We start from the raw sequence: 26,369 nt of genomic DNA, 5'->3' as shown, positions 1-26,369 counted from the left end.
TGAAAAAACAACTGCAAGAGACCTCCCTGTGACCTCTTCCACTGAGAAATGGATATTGATTTCTGTTTCCACTGCATCTGACAATGATTCTTTGCATTTGCTCAAACCAAATTGATAAGAAAGTAAATCAAGTGTACTAAAAAATAATGTGCTTATGTTGCTTGAAACTTCACTTTATTCTATCTATCTTCGTCTTCTAGGCACGAAGAACTAGCTTCTGCTGCCAAGGAAAAGGCTGCAATACCAGCTTCGGTGAAAGAAGCCCAAGTCAAACAATTTAAAGAGCTGAAGCAGCAGATTAGAGAACTGCAGATGAAACATAAAAGTTTGGAAACTGAGCTATGCAGAAGAGAATGGCGTCACAGTGCTTGTTTAAGAGAGAAAGATGCTCTTATTAGAAAGTGAGTGCCTTGATTTATCTTGTTTCATAAGCTGTGATGAAAGAAATTCAGAACATCATACTTATTAGTTTTGTGCCCAATTTATTTCTGTGAAAAGCTCACAGTAATTTGTGGTTAAACAGATACCACACCTGGAGTACTGTGTCCAGTTCCGGTCCCCACAATTGAAAAAAGACATGGATGGACTGGGGAGGGCCACAAAAATCATCAAAGGGCTGGAGAACCTGCCCTGTGAGGAAAGACTGAAGGAGTTGGGTCTTCTCTCCCTGGAGAAGGCTCAAGGGGGAGCTTATTAACTGTACATAAAGGGTAGCTACAAAGAGGGCGGATGCTCTCTCTTCACAAGGAGCCACATGGAGAAGAGAAGGGGCCATGAGTACAAGTTGCACTGGGAAAGGTTTCGTCTCAGTGTAGAAAAGAATTTATTTTTTTTAGTGAGAACAATCAGTCACAGAAACACCTGCGCTAGGGACATCACTAGAGGTTTTCAAGACACGATTGGACAGGCTACTAGACAATCTCATCTAGGCTCCCTTTGTCATGAAAGGTTGCACCAGATGATCTTTCTAACCCAGGCTGTCCTATGTACATTATTGCAACAAAATTTCTAGCAAAACTTGTATATATGCATATAAACCTTATGTTTACAATTGACATAATCAAGAAACATCTTCTCAAGGTTTAACAAGAAAATGAGGTCACATGAAAAAGAAAGTATCTGGGAACTTAGAGAAGGCACAACACACCAGAAGAAAAGATCTTTCATAGCCAGCCTGGAAAGAGGCAGCTGCCAGTCCAAGAAGGCCACTGGAAACTAAAGAATTGTTTAGGTGGCCTGCGTTTTGTATGACTGGAAATGGTTTACAATATGCCTTTGGCTCATGGAAAAGTCCCTCTGAGCTCCTAATTAAAAAAAAAAAAAAAAAAAAGTCAGTTAACAGTTTTATATCCAAGATTGCATCACATGTTCTGTTAATTGTCTTAAACAAGTATGTATTAACATCGGAGGGGGGTTATTCTTGTATGTAGACTTCAAGAAGAAATTATAGTGCTAAAATCAGGCCAAGACACTCATCCAATTGAGATTTCTAAGGAGTCTGCCTCAATAGAATTTAAAATTCTATTAATACATGGACAGGAAGAGAAGTTGAGGGCACAGTTGGCCAAATTCCAGAAAGATGCAGAATAGTAAAGATGACTAGGACTTTGTCTACAGTGACATTTACAACCAATCTTAAGAGTGCCCTGACGTCTTGACAGCTTTGTATTTTAAAAGCTCAACCATAAGATAATTGAACCTGTCTTGAAAGCCCTTAAATTCTGAATACGAGGTTTGTCTCGTTTTTTGCACCTCCTATCTGTTCTCTTTCCGTGGTGTGTTTTGAATGTGTGTACATGCAGCAGCCTTTGAGTTTAGGAATTTTACCCTGACAATCCAACAACTTTAATTCCTAGCTATTTTATATCTCATTTCCATTATTACCAAATGGGAAATGTGCTGTGAATGATATTGCCAAGAGCAGTATCAGTGTTGAAGAGCCGTTTATGCCGCTTGAGCTGAGGTGACCTCCAAAGCTGATTCTAAATACCCATACAGATGGACCCTAGGAGACTGCTGAGCTCTAAGCAATTAAAACGCTTTTGTCCAGTAAAATACTTAGAGTAGAATAGAATAAAATAGATAATTTGGAAAATAGAACAAGAAAAGGAAATGAGGACAGCAAACAAGGTTGAGATTTAAAAACAAACAAACAAAAACCCCACAGAAAACAAACGCAAAACATCCTCAGTATTTTTCCTGCTGAAATCAACAGTTTTGCTCTGTGTGTTATAGGTATAAGCAACAACTGTCTCTGGCAGCTGAGCAGAAATGGATTCTGGAACAGAGTGAAATGCAAGCAGAACCAGACTGGCAGCAGCTCTGTGAGAATGCCGAAAGTAATCGGTATCAGAAATCACAGGATCTAACACAAAGTCTGTCTTCAGCAAGAGAGCAGGTGAGAATTTAAAATCCACACTGTTTAGGAACCATATGTTACATAGAGAGCTACGGAGATTTTCGATCATGGTGTTTCTCAGGGGAGACGTGACTTCAGTCTTCTTTCAAAAAACTGTAAAATTGTAATTCTGTTGTGTGCACAGCAATTCATGAAATATGTTTGTTCAGAGACAAGATTAATGTTCATGGATGATCTCTAATAGCAGCCTTTTCTCCCTTGTAATGAAGTCAAGTCAGCCTGAGAGATACCACTGCTTTGCTCTTGGCATTGTAGCAGAAGAAGAAAGACCCGTATTAGAGCAGCCCCAGGCCAAAAAGAGTTTCAGATCCCAGTACAGCTTGAGTTCTATCAAGGGAACAATGTTAGTCCTGGAATACTCTGTATTTTTGTATGGAAAAAACCCCACACCTGTTTTATGAAGTGTACAAGCTTCTGTTTCTGAAAAATGAAATATGTGTGTATTGTTTAGAGGCGATTACACAGTGGGCTCACAATACTTCTCGGTGATTAGTTGCCTAGTAAACTCATTGGTACAGAGAAGACACTTGTTTGCAAAGTTTAGAATGCAGGTGTTTACTCTGGTGTTTTATTTTACCATTGTCTTCCCAAAATGATTCCTAGGTGTCAATAGGTGTAGCATGGGAATACATAGGAGAGATGAATCAGCGTTGTCCATTTCACATAAGGAAGACAAGACATCGAAGCCGAATTATTTTTCTATGAAGGCAGTTTTTGACAGAGCCAAATGCTTCAAGTCCCTGTCCCGTGATTTAAAGTATCTTTTTCTTTTATTTCCTCCTTTTCTTTCTCTTTTCTTTTTTCTTTTTGTTTTTTTTAATCTCTACACCCTTTGTCCTTGAGATACTGATGTCTTCTGCTTTCCCTCCCTTCCCTCCCTCCGAGGTTGAAGCTGACCTACAGAAAACAGACTACAGATTGCGTGAAGTGAAGGCTGTTCTTTCTGCTTTGACTGTTGAGAGAGAACAGACAATGGGAGCATCGTTTAATCAGAGTATTTTACCTGAAGGGGAGAAACGGGTTAGACAACACTTAATGTCTTTACTTGGATGAATTCTTTCTGAGATGACGACTTTATGGGGCTTGTTTCCACTGGACTTCTTGTAAGCAATTCATCTGTTTCATATGTTTAATTCAAAATATAGACACATTTAGACTGGAATACACATAAATTAGGTGTCACAGGCTTCTTGCTGTCTCTGATCCATTACTTATTGGCAAAAGGAGCAAGCTGGATATAGACAGTTCTTCAAAACAGGACAGTGTAACTGTACCGCTATGGCACATCAGGATGGGAAGAATTAATTCCTGGAATGTTCCTGAGGGTCTGTGTTAGTTGCAGTTCAGGGTAGATTTTAAAGATGCAAAGTTAAAATTCTAAGGCAATGCTTCAATACTGATTTGCCAGCTGTTTAAAATAATGTCTTTTATTTTAGAATCACAGACTGGTTTTCATTTCGTTGCTACTTATTAAAATACATATATTTTAAAAAGCGACTCAGAATTGCAAATGTAATGCTGGTTTGAAGCCATGAAGCATAATGCATTGCGAGTAGAAAATTGTCTTTTGTAAGAGAACGAAAGAGCGTGCTGCAGTGCACCCTACTGGGCAGCTACAGATGCTCAACAGTGAGCAGTTAGGAGTGTATTATCAGAGCCTGCTGATAAGAAAAAGCGGTGTTAAGCAAGCTTAGTGGTTTCTGAAGTGTTGTATTCAGAAAGATACTTCCTGACAACAGTTTTTATAATAAATTGACAAAACTAAACTGCAAGCAAAAACTCTATGGAGCAAGTTTTTCCAATTTCATTTCAAACTGGACTGATTTGCAAATTGATCATTCAAATACCAAGAGAATCAGGGTTGGGGGGGGTGTCGTCTATTACTGTTCACATTCACTGTTGTCTTCCACTGTAACTGACTGTTACTGTTGTTGGCAAGACTTTGTTTTCGTTGTCACACTTTTCTTTCTGTTGCTCACATATTCTGTCTCTGTTTTTCACTTTTGGCCTGTAGGATAAGCAGTACCCATCTCAGCAAAACCATTTTTGTCTCATGTGAAGAGCCATTGTTTAAAAAACAAATGAACAAAAAAAAAATCTGTTATTCTGGACTAGAACCTTTTCTCGTCATTTTTCTGTACAAAATGAATTGTAAACAAACAGCAAGGGGAAGTGATTAAAAGTTTAAAATTGGTAACATTTGTGTCAAAGAGCCTTCTTAAAGAAGGAATAGTATGTTGGCTGGCCTCTGGTTCAGACGACTGAGGCAAGAAAGATTAAAGTTTAAATATACCCTAGTACAGTATCTTCAGCACGCGCGTCCTTTCTTCAGATTGGTCTGAGACCCCATGAGGGTGCTAGAAATATTGCAGTAGTCATTCTTGGCCTTTAATTAAGCAACAGAGATGTGAAACACCAGCCTGGAAAATCTTGCTCGTAACTGATTTTGAGTATGACTTGGGTCATGTCTGCCTAGCTCAAGCATGCTGATAATACCACACAAGTGCACAGATAAGAAAAGGTTGCTTACAGTACGTCTGGATGATTATATGGTCTTTTGTCTAGACCCTTTTCCACTAGCAAAAATCTGGAACAGTTGTATTTCTGGTTCAAAATGCGACTGTTCACATGTGTGTTGCAGATTGAGATGAACTCCTGGCCTCAGATTTCAGAACACACCTGGGTGATACTTGCCTGGTGCTGGTGCCTTTCTCTTCATGCCTTTACAACCCCCCTTTCCCCTCTCCTCACCTTAACAGCATTGGAGAGATTGTAAAAACAGAATAGAGATTATCTTCATCTTCTGCATACCCTGTTACTGTTAGGGCAGGAAGAGCCACAGGAGACAGAGGCTATTTGTTGTCTTTACAACAGGGAATTTTAATTTGAAGGCCATTAGCATTCCACACTCAAGTTTTCTCATCAATTCATACTTCCACCATGTATAATTCTAAGTATAAAGTCAGACTTCATGAAGGCAGAGCTTCAATCATTGTCTGACAAGTGTTCCTTTTACACTGTTTCCTGTTAGCTTATCTGTAACTAATGCACAAAAGGAAGACAGTGCTATTTATTTAGAATGTAAGTCCTTAGAGGTTTTCTAGATGTTGTCCTTGTCCAGGTTGTCTAGATGTAATCCATACACTCCTTCCCCTTTTCAAATTGAGCAAAGGATGTCCACCCTCTTTATGTTCTTGTGAATAAATGATCTCCAGTGACGCTTAGAAGAATTTGGCAGGTCAGAAAGGGGACTGCTGTTGAGCCAGTAAGCCCTTGAGGAGATGGGTTACCCATGCATGGGAGAGATAGAGATGGCACACTTCAAGGAACGACAGCAATAAGACAGAGCCACCTCTGTGGCCATTCTCCTCCCCATCTGTGCCTCCTCCCCCATCTCAGGTTCTCATCGTAGCACGTTTTTTCCTGGTAAATCCCCAGAATAACCAGATCTTTCTCTTTTCTTCCTATGGTTCTTTTCTCCCAAGGCTGTTCATGGATTGAAAGCATTATGATCTGTGTTATGGTGTTGTGGAGAGAATATGTGTTGCTCATTAATGAAAGTTTGTTATTGTGTTGCACTTTTATTTTACAGATATTTGAGCATGATGATAAAAGTTCTCTGAGCAAAGATATTACTACCTTGGAAATAAAAAAGCTGCAGGAGCAGAATGCCAGCCTCCGGGCTGCTGTTGCACAAATGAGGAAAGAAATGGAGAATCTTGATGAACAGATGTTGTCCTCTCTTCCTCTGACAGAAAGCAGACAGCTTGCAGAGCAAGGTGACAACTCTCACCACAGAACTCTAAATTCAGTTAAGGAACTGTAGTGGTCACCGTCATGACCTGTGAGGGCTGCCCGACCCACAGGTGCATAAAGATCTTGACCGTGGGGTTCTCCGAATTCCACAATACACAAGCACACAGAGGTCTGAAATTCTGAGAATTTCTTTATTACAAATTACTCCAAAACTATTTTGGTAAAAACAAATATACACACACGTACTATAAGTCACTACAAATTACCACTAGGAAAGCAAATGTATATATATTGTAAGAGCAAAGCAAATATATATATATATATTACAAGTTACTACAGAATTTCAACTACTGAAGCAAGTATATGGAATCATAGAATGGTTTGGGTTGGAAGGGACCTTAAAGATCATCTAGTTCCACCCCCCTGCCCTGGGCAGGGACACCTCCCACCAGACCAGGTTGCTCAACGCCCCATCCAACCTGGCCTTGAACACTTTGAGGGATGGGGCAGCCACAGCTTCTCTGGGCAACACGTTGCAGTGTGCAACCACCCTCCTTATAAAAAATTGCTCCACGGGAGAAGTATTCTGGCCCTCTGATAAGTTTCATGGACCCCAGCTTTAACAGGTCCATGTCTTTCTTACAAACCTTCACCTGTGCACATGCCCACAATTACGTGAAGTGTTACTGGTATGACACTCACCAAACTGTTCCCAGAAACGGGGCTGATTGATGATGAGAAAAAAGTCTCACTTCAAAGATGATCCACATCCCTGCTAGTGTGTCTTAATTATTCCTGTTATACTCAGTATTGCCAGTTTCCTAAGAATGGTTAAATAATGCAGTATTGGAAGAAATAAAAACTTCTCTGTGCTCTTTACTCCCTAATTGACCTTTCTAATGTGTCATGTCTAGTCACTTCTGTATTTTGTAGCTGACTGATGTTAGTGTATTCTGAGACTGTACTTTTTTTTTTTTATTTCTTCAGCTCTGTTTACAATATCTCTACTGAATTGCTGTACGCGCATATTAATGAGACAAAGTTCTGAAGCAGCTGTTGCTATGAAAGCCTGAACTCTGTGTAAATACATACACATTCGTATTCTACTCCTCTTCTCTTTTAGGTTCATTGTGCACAAACAACATTTCAACTGGAACCACTTTGAGCAACACCAAGGTCAGCTCAGCTAACGTGGATTGTGTAGTAAACCCAGACACAGCAAAGGTATGAATATCTCTATGCACGTGTGTGTGTAATTAAATACACAGCATATTATTTTTGTTTGAATAAATATTAGAAACTGAAGCAATATACACTTATGTGGTCAGCTAAGAATGAGCGTAAGTTCGATGAGAGCCAGCAGTGGTTTTTTCAGCCAAACTTCTGCTCATTCTTTCTAGGGAATAAATTTTGACTAGTCATTCCCTGGCTCAAGTCACTCCTGATCTTTTAAGCCCTTCTCGATGCTTTTCCTCTTGCAAATTCTTAAACTACTGTGTATCACCTCTTCAGGTTTTCCACTGTAAATCCAGATTTTAGCCTTTTTTAAAAAATAGCAAAAATCTTTCAATATGCCTTGTAACAAGATGAACAGAGATGAAACTGTAGATACTGTGTCACTACTGGACTGTTGACGAGAAGCTCCTGTGAAGCCTTGGTTGCAGAGGTAGATGCAAATTGGGTTGATGCTCAGTTAGGGGGTGGGTGGCTGTTCCTGGGAGAACCTCAAACTGCCGGCTCGTGGGACTCGCTTCCGCCAGGCCCAGGCTGGAAGGAATCTGCTATTCCCAGTTAGAATAGTTGGGAAATCCACCACTTCCCTGGGGAGTTTATTTCAGTGACTGATTGTTCTCATTATGAAAAATTTTCTTCTTGTGTCCAATCGGAATCTCCCCAGGAGTAACTTGTACCCATTACACATTTTCCGTATGACTTCTTGTAAAAAGGGAGTCTTCATCTTTGTAGCCACCCTTTAAATACTGGAACATGCTGATAAGGTCTCCCTTGAGCCACCTTCTCTCGAGGCTGAACAAACCCAGTTCTCTCAGCCTTTTTTCATACAGCAGCTTCCCAGTCCTTGGATCATCTTGGTGGCCCCTCTCTGGACCCTCTCCAGCTTGCCCACATCTTTTTTGTGAAGATAAATGTTTGTATAGAAAGATTTTGTATAGATTTTTTTTTGATAATTGCTTTGATATAAATTGCTATATGTATGCCAAAGTATGTATTCCTTTTTTTCTTTCACTTTGGTGTCTGTCTTCATATTTTTAGATTCTAATCCTGCCCTAATTTCTCTACCTTTCTTCCCCATAGCGTTTGTGGAGCTGTATGCTTTTGGTGTATGTTCTCAAGGGCCTCCTCTTTTATGGTAAAACTATCCAAAGAATTAAGGGAATGGCAATTGCATGACACAGGCAACGGTGGTTGCTTTTTTTGTCAGTCTGGATAACACCTTTCAACGTGTACTCCTTGAATCGCAGTGTTCAGGGTGATTGGTTGAAAACTGATTGGGATTGCACAATTACAGTGTAGTACACTTCTGACTAGTTTATATATAGAAGGGTAAACACATAGATGAGCAAAAGTTTTGCAAAACGATTTTAATGTGTGTGACATTTAGATCCTTGTGTATTTTAAAAGTCCATATGGAGATGATTTGTTCAGTGAATGATGAGTATTTAAATGGATATTGAAAAATCTCTGTAGTAAGGGGGCAGTATATAGCTCTTGAAAAATAAGGATGTGATCTTTTGGGTAAATACCATAACGTATATGTGCAAGTGGACTCAGTGAGGTTTGCAGAGACAAAGCCAACTATAGAATCTTTACTTTTCACTGCAGCCTTTCTCTTTAAAGCAATGTTTTAAGTCATATCTACCCCATATGTGTGTATGCACATGATGATTACACGAAGAAGGGTTTGTGGTAGCTTGCTATCTGCTGTGAAGTGATTTTTTTCCCACGTTTTATCTTAAAAATTAACTGCTCTCTAGTTTACAGTTATATGTTTATCCTGTGTGTATTATATTTGTGGGAATGTCCCAGGCTGTTATAGTGATACGCACCACAGTTTAATTTGCCCTGTATTGCTAAGAAAATCTTGCAAATGGACCCTCAAAAATGAGCTGTAGACTTCAACTTTACACTTTTTTCTTCAACTGGCTTCTAATGTGTGTTTGTACAAATCTCTAAACCTGCAGACCACGCTTTCAAAATATTCATTGTAAGCACTACTGGTTTCTTTTCAGGGGCCAAACCCCAAAGTTCTTGAAGAAGAGATGGTAGATCTTGGACAGCAGTTACCTGATGTGGGTCCTGGTATTGATCTTCAATATGGTGTCAGCTGCACTCTACAAGGAATGCAAAATAAACTGAGGGAAGCCGCAAGAAAAATCTCAATTCTGAGCCAAGAGAAGCAGCAGCTGATTGAAATGGGAAACAGACTCAGGGCAGAACTCGGAATGGTATTAAAGGAAGGTAAATTTATTCTACAGAAGAGTGCTGGCTTATATATTTAGAATAAAACCTGGGAATCAGTTCATCCTTGGAGCTGGTGAGAGCTAGGCTTTAATATGAAAACAAAGTGCTGAGCCCGACTGATTCTTGATCTGCACAGTTTGTGTGAGACTGCGGTGCTAATTGTTGCAAGTAAGGTTATCCTGTGGTAGGAGGTGCTAACGTAGAACAGTGAGAGTCTGTAGGCAGTAACTTTTTTTTGATGAACATCTCAGATGAAGGACTCCCTGGTACCTAGATGTCAGTGTGGGAACTGGAAGTTGAACTAAGACTTCTTTTAAGAGCAGAAAAGAGGTAGTTTATCTCTTGGAATAAAAACTAATGATTTATGAAAGTGGAAGATAAAGTAGAATAGGCTTACTATACAGTAAACTTGAATCAAGAGCGTATATAATGTAAGAAGATTTCACTGTGGACATTTTAAGTTCTGTGCAACAATTGCTCTGGCAGCGAAGCAAAGGATTTCTGTATAGCATTGAGTCCGTCTGCAATGAGAAAGCCTGTGTTCTGTGGTTCATCTATAAACACTTGCTGGGAATGTAATATTGATGACAAAATAACAACAGAGAATGCCTTCCTCAGTATTTTCTCTCCTTTATAGGACTTTGGCATCCTGTTAGCTCTAAGCGCTGCACAGTTTGTATTGCCTCTGGTAGCCTTTTTCCAAGAGAGCTTGTGAAAAGAACACAGTGTCAGCTATCAGCTTTAAAGCACCTACAGCACAGGCTTACAACACAGGTAACGATATGCTCTCTGAAATCTAGTGATAACAAGCAGTTAAGTCAGTTCTAATTCTATGAATATAACTTTCTTTAAAATTTTTCATTTACGTGTCTTTTTCTGTCTTTCGCTCAAATCTTCCTTTGGTACCTTGGAAGATTTCATAGGAACATAGAATATTCTGAGCTGGAAGGGGGACTCATGAGGATCTTCGAGTCCTGACTCTACACAGGGCAACCTGGAAGTTAAACCATGTATCTAAGATCATTGTCCAAATGCTTCTTGAATACTGACAGGCTTGGGGCCGTGGCCACTCCCTGGGGAGCTTGTTCCAGTGCTTGACCACCCTCTCAGGGAAGAACTTCTTCCTAATATCCAGTCTAAACTTCCCCTCGTGCAGCTTTAAGCCATTCCCTCGCATCCTATCATTGGACACCAGAAAGAACAGATCAGCACCTCCCTGTTGTAAGTTGCACTAGGGGAGGTTTAGGATGGACATTAGGAAAAATTTCTTCACATACAGGGTTATTAAGTGTTGGAACAGGCTGCCCAGGGAAGTGGTGGAATCACCATCCCTGGAGGTATTTAAAAGATGGGCAGACATGGTGTTGAGGGACATGGTTTAGTGGTGGTTTTGGCAGTGTTAGGTTAATGGTTGGACTCGATGACCTTAAAGGTCCCTTCCAACCTAAACAATTCTATGATTCTGTAGGGTTCAGGCAGCAATGAGGTCATCCCTCAGTCTCCTCTTCTTTAAGCAGAACAAGCCAAGTATCCTCAGCTGCTCCGCATAAGCCTTGCCCTCTAGTTCCACCATCTTTGCCACCCTCATTTAGACGCTTTCTAATATATCTATATCATTCTCATATTGTGGAGCCCAAAACTGAACACAGTGCTCGAGGCGAGGCCACAGCAATGCTGGGTATAGTGGGACAGTCACTTCTTTAGTTAGCTGTACTGTGCCCAATGCCCCCCAGGATACAGTTGGCCCTTTTGGCCACCAGGGCACGTTGTTGACTCATTGAGCTTCCCATCAACCAAAACCCCCACATCTCTCCGCAGAGCTGTGCTTCAGCCTCTTGTCCCCCAGTCCGTATGGACACCCAGGATTACACTGTCCCAGGTGCAGAATCCGGCATTTGCTCTGGTTAAATTTCATACAGTTGGTGATTGCCAAGCACTCCAATCTATCAAGATCTCTCTGTGAGGTCTCTACCCTCAAGAGAATCAACGAGTCCTCCTAATTTACTGTCATCGGCAAATTTACTTCATGTGCACTCCACTCCTGTGTCCAGGTTATTGGTAAAAACATTGATGAGAACTGACCCTAAAATTGAGCCCAGGGGAACACCAGTAGTGACTGGCCACCAGCCAGATGTTACCCCTTTTAATTAAGGGGTTATACTTGGGACTGCAAAATTAACTTTTTTAACCACGATTTTCATCCAAGGAATTTCAGAAACACTTGTGTTAATGCAGCATAAATGTAATCCTGAATTACAAGTTTTATAAAGCTTAGTTTTGAGTAAGTACGATAGGCCATTTGAAGGATTTGCAGTATGTTCTAAGATAAACTTGAAAATGATTAATCAGTGAGCATATTTCCACATATCCACAGTGGTGGGATTTTAAAGCACCCTTGTCCAAATTATTGTAACACCACATTTTCCATGTACAAAAGCAGCATATAGAATTAACCTGTTTCTTATATTTTGTAATTAAAATACAACTTTTAATAGTTAAATTGCAGCTTTCGTCAGAGAGCCAAATGGACAAATCCTGGCTCCCCTAGTAGTTAGTGGCAGACCTCCCAGTGACTTCGACAGTCAGGATTTCACTATGTACTTTACTTAATTGATCAGCAGGTTTGTTCCTGTGAGGATTGAGTCAGAGCAGCTGATTGTCGTTGTAGTTTTGAGGGCAGTAAACAATGTTCTTTCATAAATGATGAGGTTGTTGCTCCAAGGTATAAAACTCCAGTAGAATTATTAACAAAGTTCAGTTGGGGAAATACTTCCTCTGGGAACCTCTCTGGGCAACTTGTTCCAGTGTTTCATCGCCCTCACAGGAAAGAAGGTTGGGGTTTGGGGTTTTTTTTCCCCATTATGTTTAAACAGACTGTCCTGTACTTCACTTTCTGCCCATTGCCTCTTGTTCTTCCACTGTATAGCACTGAGAAGAGTCTGGCTCATTCATTCATCTTTACCTCCTCCCACCACCCCATCAGGTGCTTATACATGTTGAAAAGATCACTCCTGACCTGTCTCTTCCGGAGGCTAAACAAGGACAGCTTCTCTAACCTCTCCTCCTAGGTCCTGTGCTCCAATTCGCTCATCATCTTTGTGGCCATTTGCTGGACTTACTTCAGTATTTTATATCTTTCTTGTACTGGGGACCCCAAAAGTGGACACAACACTCTAAATGTAGTTGCACCAGTGCTTGGTAGAGGGAAATAATTCACCTCCCTTGCCACCTGCTGGCAGTCCAGGATGCTGTTGGCCAAAGGCCTTCAAGAACGCATTGCTGCCTCATGTTCAACCTGTTTCTTTTCTGCTGAGGTGCTTTCCAAGCAGTGAGCCTCCAACCTGTTAGATTGAAACAGCAAACTCTCTGCCTTTGGGGAAAAATCAGATGAATTAAAGCTAATCTCCTCTGGGGGATCCTGTTTATTTTTAATTCTGTCTATGGATTCTTATTTCTTTTAACTGAAATCAAGAACAGATTGAGAGCCTTTTTGTGGATTACTAAGGTTCATCCAGGAACATGTAGGAGATTGAAGTTTCAGGATTCTCTTTTTACACACTCTGTGATAATATGAAACTACACGGGAGATAATCTTACCATGTCAGATTGCACGAAGAAATCATAACTGTCAGTCATTTACTTGAAAATTTTACCATCTGAGCACATTCTAAAAACATCTTAAATGTTTTTACATCTAGACACAGTCTAAAAAGATGAGATGGAATAACCACGTATTCGTTTTGACCATGCCATTCTGTGATTTTTTGAGCCTGAGGTTACCACTAATTTCTTAAGATGTTATCTGGTTGCACTAGGTGTATTACAAAGTATATGTCCCATCTGGCCAGACAGTTTGAATAGCAAAGGTGACTTTCTTAAAAGAGCCAGTGGAAGTAGATTCTAATGAATATTTTATTTTTCTTACATCACAACAAGGATGGTGTTAAAGAAAAAAAACATATTAATCTCTGTACTTGCTTAGAATAAGTGCTATAAATTAGATAAATGGTGTTTAAGTGACTCAACTGGTACTAATTTAACCAGTTATATGTCTGGGGATCATGCGCTTTCAATTTGCAATTTAGTTCTGCTGAAAATAGATGATTTTTTTTCCTGTGAAGGAAAACAGCTCTGCAGATTAGCCACGTAATTATACCCGTGAGGTATGTTAGCTGGACTAATTACAAAAAGTTGTGGGTCAGTAGATTTAAGAAAATATTGTAAAAAGTTGAAATGCAAAGATAATCCAGCAACTAAATTTGAGAACAAGTGTTGACAGGGTCAAGTTCAGCGTTTTGGAGACAGTTATCCAGCTTCTGCACAGGATTGCTATTCTCTTCAATAAAGAATAGTAGTAAAAACAGGTAGTACTTGTTTGGAGGGCTCAAGTGTTTGAATATGAAAGGAAAGGCTCTCAAAGCATCTGAAGTATGCAGCTGTATTTCAGCCTGGAAAGGTATATATTTGGGGAAGAAAACGGGTACACGTGTTTCTCTGCTAAGGTGATTCTCTCAGATTGAATTTATGGCAACATTTTGGAATACATCCTAAGGGAAGCTGGCGGGGAAGAACTCTGTTTGGACATCCTATCACAGAAGCTAAGAGAAATTCAAGCACCTTCCTGACAGAAGGTATTCAACGGGAGGGGCACTCCTGTTTGATAGAGAAAGGTTGCCTGAAGTCCAAAAGGCTACGCTGTTAGAGCCAATTAGAACCAAATTTGAACAGATTGCTTGAGTGAAAGTAAGCCCCTGTTCTTCTTTACTGCCCATTAGTCAATGAAGAAGTTTTAAAGGTTGCAGCGTGAGCAAACATTGTAAACCATCCATCAGACAGTGATAAACTGAGGATGCCATCTGGTGTACCTTTACAGAGCTAATGGAGACTTACTCTTCCTTAGATATAGCCGGTAGTCTAAGATAACAAAAATTGAGAACTGTAACAGGTCAGTCAGGTAAGTGCAATGTGAGCTAGAGAATACGGTATATCGTAACCAAATTCATCTAATCAAGATCTTTTGACATCAAAAGTATTAGTGAAGGTATCAAAAATACTTGTTAGAACATACCATAATGAAAGCCATATGGGTTTGAGACTGGGAAGGCTTAAATTATTCGAGGTCTATGAGAACTGGTCTGGGAATGCAGCACTGTTCTGCAGCTCTTCATGGACAGTCTGAGGACCTGATGAAAGAGCTGTCACAGCAGCACTGTCACAAGAAGCATTAGCATCTTGTTGTAGCATGAGGAAGGTCCTCAGAGAAGAGAATTGGGGAGCATTAAATAAACAGCCTCGCTGGCGTATCGATGCATCTTACCGGAGAGTGGTATGGGCTAGTTCTGGAGCAGGAGATCTTAAATTTCTTGTAAAACTCCAAGGTGAAAATGTCAACTCTGGTCCTAGGTGACATAGTCCTGAGCATATGATTTGATCTCCCTCTTGTGGGGTTTCAGAAGGAAATAGGTGAGGCAGTTGAAGTGTGTGGGAAGCATGGGAAGTGGTCTGCCAACAGGAGAACTTGCTGTGGAACACCTCAGCATGCTGGTGGATATGTCATCTGTTTAGGATGCCTGTGAACATCTCATTAACATAAAGGCACAGTTCAGTGAACTGTTTCTTAAGCTCTTAAACTCTAACATTGGTAATAGTTTTACAAGGGAGATTAGTGTCCAGCAAAGCATTTGGATAGACTTTTCGTGGCCTGCTTGTTTCATCTGTGCAGTGCTCTCATACAGGTCTGAAAAGGATTAGCTAAATGCTTATACTAAACGTATGTAAAAGCAATTTCCAGATCTGGGCCAAATTGCAACAATTCAAGCCCACATTTTTGACAATTTTTTTTCTCTTCTCCACCTCTTTAATTTTTTTTTCTTTCCCAAATCATCTTAGAACTTAATCTTTCCTTGCCTTATTTTTAATGAGCTAGGTACTGTGTTTGCTATTTTTCTGACATCTGGTTTCTCCAACGTTCTTTTTTAAATCATTAAAGGTTGTTCTTGCTTTTGTATGAATAAATTGATTTTAACAATACAACGTGTCCATGGCTCTTGGAGAGGTAGCATTTGACTGTGAGTTTCCAGATGAAGCTGGTGAGGGGTCTGGAGCACAGGTCTTATGAGGAGAGGCTGAGGGAGCTGGGGGTGTTCAGCCTGGAGAAAAGGAGGCTGAGGGGAGACCTTATCGCTCTCTACAACTACCTGAAAGGAGGGTGTAGAGAGGCGGGGGTCGGTCTCTTCTCCCAAGTCACAGGCAACAGGACAAGAGGAAATGGCCTCAAGTTGCGCCAGGGGAGGTTCAGGTTGGATATTAGGAAGAATTTTTACACTGAAAGGGTCATCAAGCATTGGAATGGGCTGCCCAGGGAAGTGGTTGAGGCAACATGCCTGGAGGTGTTCAAAAGATGGGTTGACATGGTGCTGGGGGACATGGTTTAGTGATGGTTTTTTTGTCAGAGTTAGGTTGATGGTTGGACTAGATGATCTTGAAGGTCCCTTCCAACCTAGATGATTCTATGATTCTAAACTCCAGGAATGATAGTCCAACCTCTTCAGCGCATGGATTGCTTGGAGGTCACAGGTAAAGTGGCTGTCGCCAAGGATCCTTCCAGCTCTGGAACCTTTGAGATCATCTCTGTTACTGCTGGAATTTGTCCAGATTAAAAAGTTGGACAATCACAGAATTACAGAATCTTCATGGTTGGAAGGGACCCCCGAGATCATTGAGTCCAACCAAAAAAAAAACCAAAAAAAAACCCCACACACCACACCCACCCACAAACAGACACAAACCAAAAATCTCGGGCACTAGAGCATGCCCTGAAGTGCCATGTCTACACAAACAGGTACCCAGAGTGTTCATCTTCAGTAGTCTCATTCCAGGCTGCTCTTTACCCAGAACGTACCTGCTGAGGCCTCAACTTCTGCATTGAAGCTGAGCTCCAGGTCAAGTTTCCAAAGAAGGTGTTCTAGTTTGGGTGTTTTTCTTCTAGGTAATCACTCTTATTCGCCACGCTTCATTTGCTCCTGTGTTTGAGATTATCATCCTTATCAAAACCAGAGAATTTATTACTACAGGAATTTCGGTGTCAATTACTTTGTATGATGGACTCACATTTTGTTTCTTTGCTCTTAAATACATAGCAAAAGACTTTGATGTTTTATTTTTATCTCCTTTCACAGGGCTGGAGGAGTTTGCTTTTCATCAAATCTCGCTTTAATCGCTACATGTTGAAAGTTGGTGAAATTTTGTGGGGTAATTAGGTTTTTTTAGTTGCTGAAAAATTATTTTTTCAGAGCTGCTTTATTTTATTTGGGTTTTTTTTAGGACTTCTTTGGGAGTTTTTCTTCTGTAATTTAATCATGGGAAAAGACAAAAGAATGACCCTGACAATATAAACTTAAGTAACAAGCAGGATGGTACTAACAGCAGCAAGAAATGTGGATTTTGAACAGGTTTAGTAAGAGGTTTATCAAGAGGGTATTTTGGCCCTGTTGATCCAAAGGGAACGTAATATTGTTTAATACTATTTATATCTTATTATTTTAAATCTATCAGTGTGACAGCAAACTGAGCCATAAATGTGTCATTTTTAGAGATCATAAGTTACTTGTGTTAATGTAATATTTCGTATTAGGAGCTGCAGTATGCAAAGCCACAGCATCCCTCAAGGATCTCTTCTCTACTTGCCTGCCCTAGCTTAAAGGAAGCAGAAGCTCCAAGCAGCTGTGGGGAAGAAAAGGAAATACCATCCACCAAGGTACAGTGCAGTTTTATCATCAATGTAATTTGCTTTTTTCAGTTGCGGTTGCTCAACAGTCATCTCCTGGAAGACTTAAAAATATCTATTTTTTTTAAGTTATGCATTGTCCCTGTACAAAATAATATTTGTTAACACTTAATAAACTAGGGTTTCTCAATCACTTTCATGATGTTATAATTAATCTTCTCGTACAACCTTTCACAGTTAAAAATAATAATTTTCTTTTGTCTTGCCTCTTACTGAAACCTTCTGTCTTTTGAAGACCAAGATGCCCCTGTGAGATTTAACCAATTTTCAAATGTCTTTGATGTGAAAAGTAAGTATCTCTTTAAGACTGTGTTTGAATTTGAACAGGTTCAGCTAGATTTCTCTGTTGAAAATCACGGGCCAGAGCAACGAAAGGCAGATAGATCCTCAAAGATCGGCCAAAGTCGGCCACTTGGGCAGAACCCTGGTCAAGCCCAGCAGGTCCAGCTTTCTTCATCTCAAGCATGTGATTTCTGCCAAGGTATGTGGCAAACTTTAGAAATGAGATCAAGCCCTTCTATACTCAGTCCTCAAAAGAACACTGACCAAGGTAAGCGTGCTTTGTAAAGTAGTCACAGTATTTGACTCTTCTAGAACTGAAGTATGGTAATGGATTCTGCTACTGTTGTTACAGTCCTATAATCAGAATCTGAAGATCTAATGAGTTACTGGAAGGGAATTTCACTTTTGCCAACTGAAGTAAGAATTAAGAGGAATGCCATAACGCTCTCTGGTTTTAATGCTGTTGCAAATGCTTCTCCCCTTTTATTGAATACTCCTGGAAAATGCAAATACCCTTCTGTTTTGACACAGTCTAAACGTTATCTGGGGCAGATATGAAAGTGCCTATCTGAGAGTTGCATGCTTCATGTGTTGCCGAGTGACTGTTAGATCAAATTGTAATTTGGCAAATCCTTGCTTAATCATTATTTTTGTGGCAGGTTAATAGCTATGATACTGCTTAGTGTGCTGAGACCTAAAGGCCGAAAGTGAGATCATGGGCATAACGTGGTGTACGCTGTGGGCACACGGTGAACAAGGTGTTGTTATTCATTAGAATTTTATAGTCCAGTGCAACAAGTCAGAACATAAAAAAATAAAAGCAGACACAGATTCTTGTATGTGAGACAGCGTCTGGACCTTCCATATCAGACAGTATCAGGGTTAGGGTGAGAGGAGAAGGTAGAACCTAGGACACAGACTGAACATTAAGCAGTGTTATACTTCTACAAAAAGCACCACGTGTTCTTGGAAATTTTAGCAGAAGCACCATTTGTAAGATAAGTGCAGTAAAGTGTAGCCACCTCACAGGCAAATTGTAAAGGAACTTTTTAATGGTAGCCATTATGTTGAGCAGGGTATTGCAAATTAATGTTATGTCTCCCAAATCGTTGGCCTGTTCATGAAGTAAATCTTCATCAGCAAAACTTTGGAAAACTGTTATAACACCTGCTGTGGATGGGACAAAAAGTAATGGTCTTAAATTATAATACTGGAAAAACTTAAGGATGACTACTAATGGAGTATGTTCCCCAGAAGAATCGTACTCTTCTTTATTAAAGGTCTTTATAAATAGACAGACAAACATTTCTCCAGAATGTTCCAAGTAAAGGTGATCTTTATTTTTTAACAAAAGGCATAGCATTCAATAAGTTATTTCTTACAACGCTGAAGGGCTTGTGTGGGTTGTTTGGTTTTTTGGTTTTGATATTATTATTTTTATCATCGTCATTATTCCTGAGATCCGATGCCAGCTGTGGAGTAACATGGCAGACATTTAGCTTTTTCAAATGAGCTTTATATTAATAGTGAGCTTTATATTAATAGTGACCTGTTACCATTACATAGATGCTTGTGTGCCATTAACCACATACCAGACTTCAGGAGCAAGGATGCAACCAGTGGGTTAAGGGAAGTGATTTGTTCCTCTTTATTTGGCACTTTTGAGGCCACATCTGCAGTGCTGTGTCCAGTTTTGGACAAAGGATTGACAAACTGGAGTCCAGTGGGGAGCCACCACGATGGCTGGGGTGCTGGAACACGTCACACCAGAAGAGGTTTAGAGAGCTGGGTGCTCTGATTTCTGCTTTTTAACTACCCAGCGAGGGGTTTCTGAGAAGACAGAGCCAGACTCTTACAGGTGCCCAGCGAGAAGAAGAGGCAATGGACACGAGTTGTGTCACTGTGCATTCTGAGTGATAAGTACTGTGACATTTCACCCAGAGATCCTTTCCAACCTACATTACATCTATTTTTAAACCGGTGTATAGATGCAATGAACCGTCTTTGGCAGCACACGAGAAAAAAAAAATATTTAAAAGGGCTTTCAAAATGAAGAATGGATTACAAGTGTGTTTATTCACAACAGCGGTGCATTGCAGGGACAAAGTAATGTGCATTGACAGACCTGTAGGACTGGAATGGACGTAATGCTGACAGTCATGATTTGCGTGCTTTTTTTGTGGGGTTGGGACTGAAATAGAAGGAGTATTTCAGGTCAGGCCTATATTGACAGGATAAGCAAAAGGATGTCTTTGAAACATTACTGATAGAGCCATGCAGTTTCATGCTGCTGGATGCATGATGCAACACCACTGGCAGCCTTACAAGGACATCAGTTTCTTAATGTCTAGAAATTTCCAACCACCGTTGCAAAACTTACTGTAGATATTTGGGGATCTAGCAAATCCCCAAAATTTAGAGGGGGGAGAATAGCAAAAGGGAAAGATAATACTGCCAACAATGAAACAAGTGAAACGTCAATAAGGGATGATATTTTCCTGAGAACAACCTCAATTTGTTCTCTTTATCCAGATTTAGCCTAAAAACACTTGAGTGGAGCTTCTTACTCAAACGTGCCGGCCCTGAAATGCTGCATTACAAGAATAGGACTTTGAAAAACTCTTTTATGTTGCTTAGCTTTCTCCTTCAGGAAACCATGGTATCTTTAATTCTACTATACGGAATACTGCATTTCAGAAAACAAGACCGTGAAAGCAAAATCTTTCTTTTTCGGAAGAGCGTCGCCTCAGAGCACAATATACAAAATTTTCAAGGAGTTCTGGTTTTTAGCAGAGGCTTGCATTAATTTTCATGCATGAGCTGTGGAAAAAATAATTCAATCTTTCCTGTTTAAAACCACTCACTTGAATTTAACACATTCGTCAAACACACGGTTACAGCGGATAGAACCGCCATTAAGAGGGGATGACTCGGTGCTGGGCTTTCAGGTACAAGTGACGCACACACAGACTTGAAAGCTCAGTAACAAAAAATGGTTTGCAACAAAGCAAGCAAGTTAGTTTGCTTATTCCAACATCTCTTTTACAAGTTCAACTCCGTACAGATCTGTCACACCGGTAGCTGTGTGTTATGGGCATTTCTGGTGAAACAGAAACAACTGTAGTATGAGAATGATTTTTCCGAACCTGTTGAACAGCTTCATTATTTTTTTTTCATGTACAAAACAGCCTGTTGGGACTTAAATTGGTTGGCATGGCATGTGAGCCTTGCAATGTGCTGTATTTCCAGCATATGACACAATTCAATGCCTCGATGTGTTTTGGAGTGTTTATGACTACATGTTGTCCGCTTCAGTAATTCAGTGTTTGTTATATTCATTTCACCATCGAATCCAGAACTTGTGGAAGCTTCCAAGCAAGTCAGAATGAGATATTTTAATATGTTGTCTCCTTACTCTACCTGCTAATTTTCACTTTGTAGTGTAGGAATGAGATGGATTTAATAACATGTATGTAAATTCTGCAGATAAGTAAAAAGAAAGGGTTTAGAAGGAACACAGGGTCCTTCTTCAGGTGTTTTTATTGTTCTGTAATATTGAAAGAAAAAGATCCTGCTACTCAGGTAGACAGGTACAGGCCACGATTATATTAAAAGCATCAGTGTTCCATACATAGGCTGTATTAGTAAGAAATACGCTTCTGTATTTCTTTCCTTTCTATATGCCCAATCCCAGAGGTTGAGAGCAGGTGGGAGACTGGCAGGGTTTCTCTAGTCACCTGTGGGCTATAGGACCTTTTTTGATTTTAGAATAAATGTTAGGCAGGAGGAAGGGAAACTTTGTAAAACGTGTAGAAAACTGGAATTTATTTTTCTTCGAGTCATTCAGCTTAATAAAGTTTTTACTTGATATTGGAGACGCTTCCTAGTTTTTCTGGAAAGGCAGGCAAACGTCGCCAATCGAAGTCCAACTGTGAGACTGCGCTTGGAGTTTTGGCCAAAACTGTGAAGGCTGCTTTGTGCTGCCATGTGAAAAGCTCCTGATCAGCTGCGTCTCCTGAGTCACCAGGGGCTGGGATCAGCGTGGAGGGAGTACGAGTGTCCGCGCTCGGAATGTCCCCACTGGTCACCTGTTTTACACACTTCTGGGGCAGGTGAAACTCAGTGTTTTCCGTGCCAGAGGAGGGCTCCCGTTGTGGTGGATGATCCCACTGGAGGTTTGGAGAAACCCCATCTCCAGAGATACTCAGAACCGTGTCCTGGGCACGTTAATTGGAGTTCACGTTGTAGCCTGACAAAGAAGGAGATTGAGCTGCTTTGAGGCAAAGTAACTTTCCTGGTTTTACTACTTGAACTTAGATAGGGGAGTTTCTTTTAATATAGTTCTCATTGTTACTGTTACTTGCAAAGCTCTGTGGTCTGAAATTCTACACTTTATGGATCAAAAGTTATCTTAAGTGTTTCCACACTAGACAGAATTTCAACAGCTTTGACATCACTGACAGTTCTAAGAGCAATCCATGTGGGTAAAAAGCTGGCCAGAGAAAGAATCTGGTAAAATATTAACAAATAGAAAGAGCGCTCTGGCTCTGGCTTCATTCTGGCTCCAATCAGAGAAAGACTCATGAGTTCTTTTCTACGTTACATAAAACTTCATCTTTGAAGTGTTTCACAAATATTAACTAATCCCCTAGTTACATTTTCTTCACTTACATGTTCTTCTCCTGAATAGGAACTTGTTTGAGTTGGTGTTCCTTCAGGAACACTGTTAGCCATAAGCAAATATCTAGTGACAAGTTTCTTAGATGAAATTTTCCGTCTGGGAAAATTTCAGTTTGCTTATACAACGTGTCTACCTGTATCTCTTTGTTCCAAAAAAATATAATAAATAAATAATATTAATTTCTGACTGTAGTTAACACACATCAAATAGAAGATGTGTTAAGCATTTCAATACACTAAACATTTAAGTCCAATTTCAAAAGCAGTTTAGGCTCTTAACTATAATCTGACAAGCTCTTGTTGCCAAGGTCACTTCTGAAAGTAAGTTACAGGCTTGTGAATTAGGTGTGCTTTTTCACTGTTTGTTCATGAAAACCAAGCTACTGCAATTAAATTTTGCTGCACAGTCCATATTTGTGCTGATTTTATTCGAGTCCTTCACACACATGAACAGTCCCAAGCAGAACCAGTAACATCTGAAGGTCCTTAATCAGTGTTCTTTTAGGATGTTTCACTTTAAATAGCATTTCTAATTCTGGGGTATTGGCTCTTTCTCTTCTTCTGTTTTGTAGAACTAACCTTACAATTTTGCAATTTTATGGTTTTAAATTTCTGTGTTGACGTGGATTTTTGATGTTCCAAAACTTTACAATCACGGTGTAGAATGCTTGTGTTCTGTGTTGTTGTTCCAAACACCTAAGTAGCCTTTATTAGTTATAACTATAGTGTCTCTACTAATGTCAAGAGACAAACATACAAAAGACTTCAGAGCAAGGGATGCGCGTGATGCGTTGGCGCTCGGTTACTTTCCATTTGGATCTGCACGTTATTTCTGAAAGTCGTCCCCTTGGTTGAATACAAAAGACCCTTCAAAACTGAGGGAGTATTTCCAAAACCAACGTGTCTGTAAGCAGTGCTGCCCGTGTGCTATTGATGGATCTGCTCGTTGCTGTTGGTTAGACCCCCAACAAGAGGTAATCTCATTCTGCTGCAGCTCCTGCTCCCATTTTGAGCAAAATGATCCTTGAAGCTGTGTCCAGTACCTTTCAGACACTGCTGCCTGCGCTGTTCTACACTGAAATTCTGCCTTATTACCTGCTAGATGTGATAGAGATCTAGGGTAGTGCGCTATAATGATTAAAGTCCTTTTTCCAGATAGGAAAATACACCCAAAGGTCTTCCCCTGGGCTCAAGCATCCCCTTTGGTATCTTCTCCATCCGTAGGTAGCCACTAGGTGGCAAGCTGAACAACGGGATTTCGCATCAATAGCGCAAGAGTCCGTTGAGCTTTTGCCACCTGTAAAAACAAATGCCACCAAGGTGACTCAGTGCAGAGATTGCACATACGCGAGTGAACAGCTGGAGCTGGCTCAAGCTAAGCCTGAACATAAAAATTATTTTGAAAAGTGTCATGTTTTGACACTGGCTACAGCATCGTGCTTTGCATGGAGCTATAAACCCTCAACAGATTAATTCATTCCAGAATTCAAGAATGTTTTTTATTTCTTTCTGTGTAGAATTTTGTTTGGGCTCTCTACCATGCTCTGTTGACTATGAAAACTTAACCTTTTTGTTCACCTCTTAGTCTTGTTCTGTGACTAAATAGTACCCAGGACTGAAGCCTGTCACGGTCTAAAAATTCAGCAAGTACAGAACGCTGTAGTGAGTGTTATCGCAAGTGTATTATCACCACTCCCGCTCTCTGCTTTGGCTTGTCACAGAAAACCTAAAGTTAAAATCTCAGTGCCTTGAAAAATAAGGATTAGGTGGCTGGAGCCGAGAACCTGTAAATATTACCCATAGCTTACAATGAATACTCTGATTGACCAATTCCACTTATCTTACCTAATGAAACCTGTGATAAGACTAAAGTTCAGTTAGTTGGAGATAGTGGTTTTCAGAGAATTATGTGAGAGGCTGCGGGATGGACTGCGATCGGTATCGAGACCAGTCTCCCTGCTTCCCAACCAAAGATGTTACTTTTTGAGTTAGTCCTCCCTCATACACACAGGTATTTTAGACAACAAAACTGAAGATTTCCACAGTAAATGCCTTCCTTTGCAACAGAAGATATATATATTAAAAAAAAAAAACCACCAGAAGATAATGGTAATAGTGCAGCTTTGTCAAGCACATGGAATTGCCTTTGAGCCCTTTGGATTGTGCGTATCCAAACACGTGTTGCTGCAGCTTTTACAGCTGCTGGTGATTTCTTGAAACAGATCAAACTATTGCAGCCAACTACTTTGTCACCGTTTCACAATACGAGAACAGGTAGGTCTGACTTTGTGCCGTGTTGTCCAGTGTGTTCGTATTGCCTTGATTGATACAGATGTTCTCTCACAACAGAGAGAAGGGTAAGCTTGTAAAAATGTTGTTTAAATGATGTTTAAAATGATGTTTAAAACCAGGGGGACAGGTAAGTAGTGCTTGACTTCAACGCTTACACCGACCTTCCAGCTCTCTTCCTTCCTCCTCTCTTACGCAGCCTGACGCCGATGGAGAAGGAACAGGTACAGATGAAGCAAGGACTGAGCAGGAGACGCTGATGTATTTTACCAAGGATGGTTCTGTGCCTCCTGTGTCCAGAAATGCTTCTGCTACTCACTCAATATAAGACTTTGGCGATGTGGCACTATGGCAGCAATGTATTTAGAGAAAAAGAGTAACCCAGTTCTCTTCAGCTATCCAGACTCATAATTAAATAAAAACATAACTACAAAGTATTTTTCTTTTTTTTTTTTTTTGAGCAGGGAAGTTTGCAGTTACACATTTGACTGAGCAACCTGAAGAATCTCAGCAAAATATCAAAGCCAAGGATAAACTTGAAATGCCAGCTGCAGATTTGACAGTCAGAGGAACCAGGCTGGAAGTTCAGAAGAAGTTAAAAACCAGGAATTTGTCTCGTGCTCATCCCGTAAAACCAAAAATCTCTTCTAACATGGCAAAAATCCGCAACTATAATATTAGAGACTGAGTTCTTTGTTGGCAACAAGTTCCAGGTCCGCACTTGCTATTAACTTGCTTTGAAGTCTATAAATCAGATGTGAATACCAGCTCTGTTTTTATGAGTTGGGGCGTTTGCAACCAGAAGAGAGAAAAAACACCCTGTTTCATACTGTGAACTCTAAAATAAAGGGTTAATATGTGAGATTACAGTCTGCACTGTTAATACTGATTTATTTTAATTATATATGTTAAATATTGCTTGCATCATGGATTTAGAAATGCCCAATTAATACATATGTAAAGCTTTGTGCCTTTAGGCAGGGCTTGGAGGTCTTTAGCAAATATTTTGTTGAGAAACTGTAGATGTGATTTAAGCTTAGAAGTGGGGTGCCTCAACCTTCTTATAATTAACAATGCAACTGTTAATCCTGTGCAGCTACCCTTCTGCTTGAAAGAAAGGGGTTTGAGGAGACTACACCTGAATCTGTATTGTTTCTCTTCTTCTGTAGCTCTTTCCACTTGCTCAGGCAGCACGCAAGAGTATAAAACTAAACTTTTACTGTCACACCAGTAATTATATTGTTCTTTACCAAGAGGATGCAGAGAGCTTAAAGCAGTGAAAACCATGTTCATTAGCAACACTTGGAATCATACAGAAGCGTTGGAAGAAATGTCTTACGGCAGACGAAATGAAAACTTGAACAAGTTGTGATGTAATGAGGGATATCTGTGCAGTCACGAAGGACGCCAGGACATTGAAACAAGCAATCAGTGTATTTTTGTAATATTTCCAGTATATTGGGATATTACAGGGACGAACATTACTGTAAGTAAAGGAAATGCACATGAAAAACACAAGAAAAACCTTTTTTACTGCGAGGATGGTCGAGCACTGGAACAGGTTGCCCGGAGAGGTTATGGAGTCTCCATCCGTGGAGATACTCAAAGCCCAACTAGATGTGGTCCTGGGCGACCTGTTCCAGCTGCCCCTCCTGGAGCAGAGGGGCTGGACCAGAT

The 26,369-nt window shown here is 40.2% G+C and overlaps 1 protein-coding gene across 1 annotated transcript in view; it reads left to right on the top strand.

Annotated features, from left to right (window-relative positions):
* The window catches only part of CCDC57 (coiled-coil domain containing 57), a 33,902-nt gene extending 8,342 nt beyond the window's left edge, over positions 1-25,560 (top strand). Inside the window, exons 5-13 of the mRNA XM_074160016.1 lie at positions 201-401; positions 2,236-2,398; positions 6,012-6,198; positions 7,299-7,399; positions 9,424-9,652; positions 10,293-10,429; positions 17,289-17,411; positions 17,769-17,922; positions 25,157-25,560. Coding sequence (XP_074016117.1) covers positions 201-401; positions 2,236-2,398; positions 6,012-6,198; positions 7,299-7,399; positions 9,424-9,652; positions 10,293-10,429; positions 17,289-17,411; positions 17,769-17,922; positions 25,157-25,380 — 1,519 coding nt within the window. The 3' untranslated portion in view covers positions 25,381-25,560. The remainder of the gene's footprint in view (positions 1-200; positions 402-2,235; positions 2,399-6,011; positions 6,199-7,298; positions 7,400-9,423; positions 9,653-10,292; positions 10,430-17,288; positions 17,412-17,768; positions 17,923-25,156) is intronic.
* Positions 25,561-26,369: the final 809 nt, after the last annotated feature.

Source organism: Numenius arquata, chromosome 17, assembly GCF_964106895.1.
Source record: "Numenius arquata chromosome 17, bNumArq3.hap1.1, whole genome shotgun sequence".
Lineage (NCBI taxonomy): Eukaryota > Metazoa > Chordata > Aves > Charadriiformes > Scolopacidae > Numenius > Numenius arquata.
The sequence above is the reverse complement of the archived record's forward strand: the minus strand, read 5'-3'. Positions and strand labels throughout refer to the sequence as shown.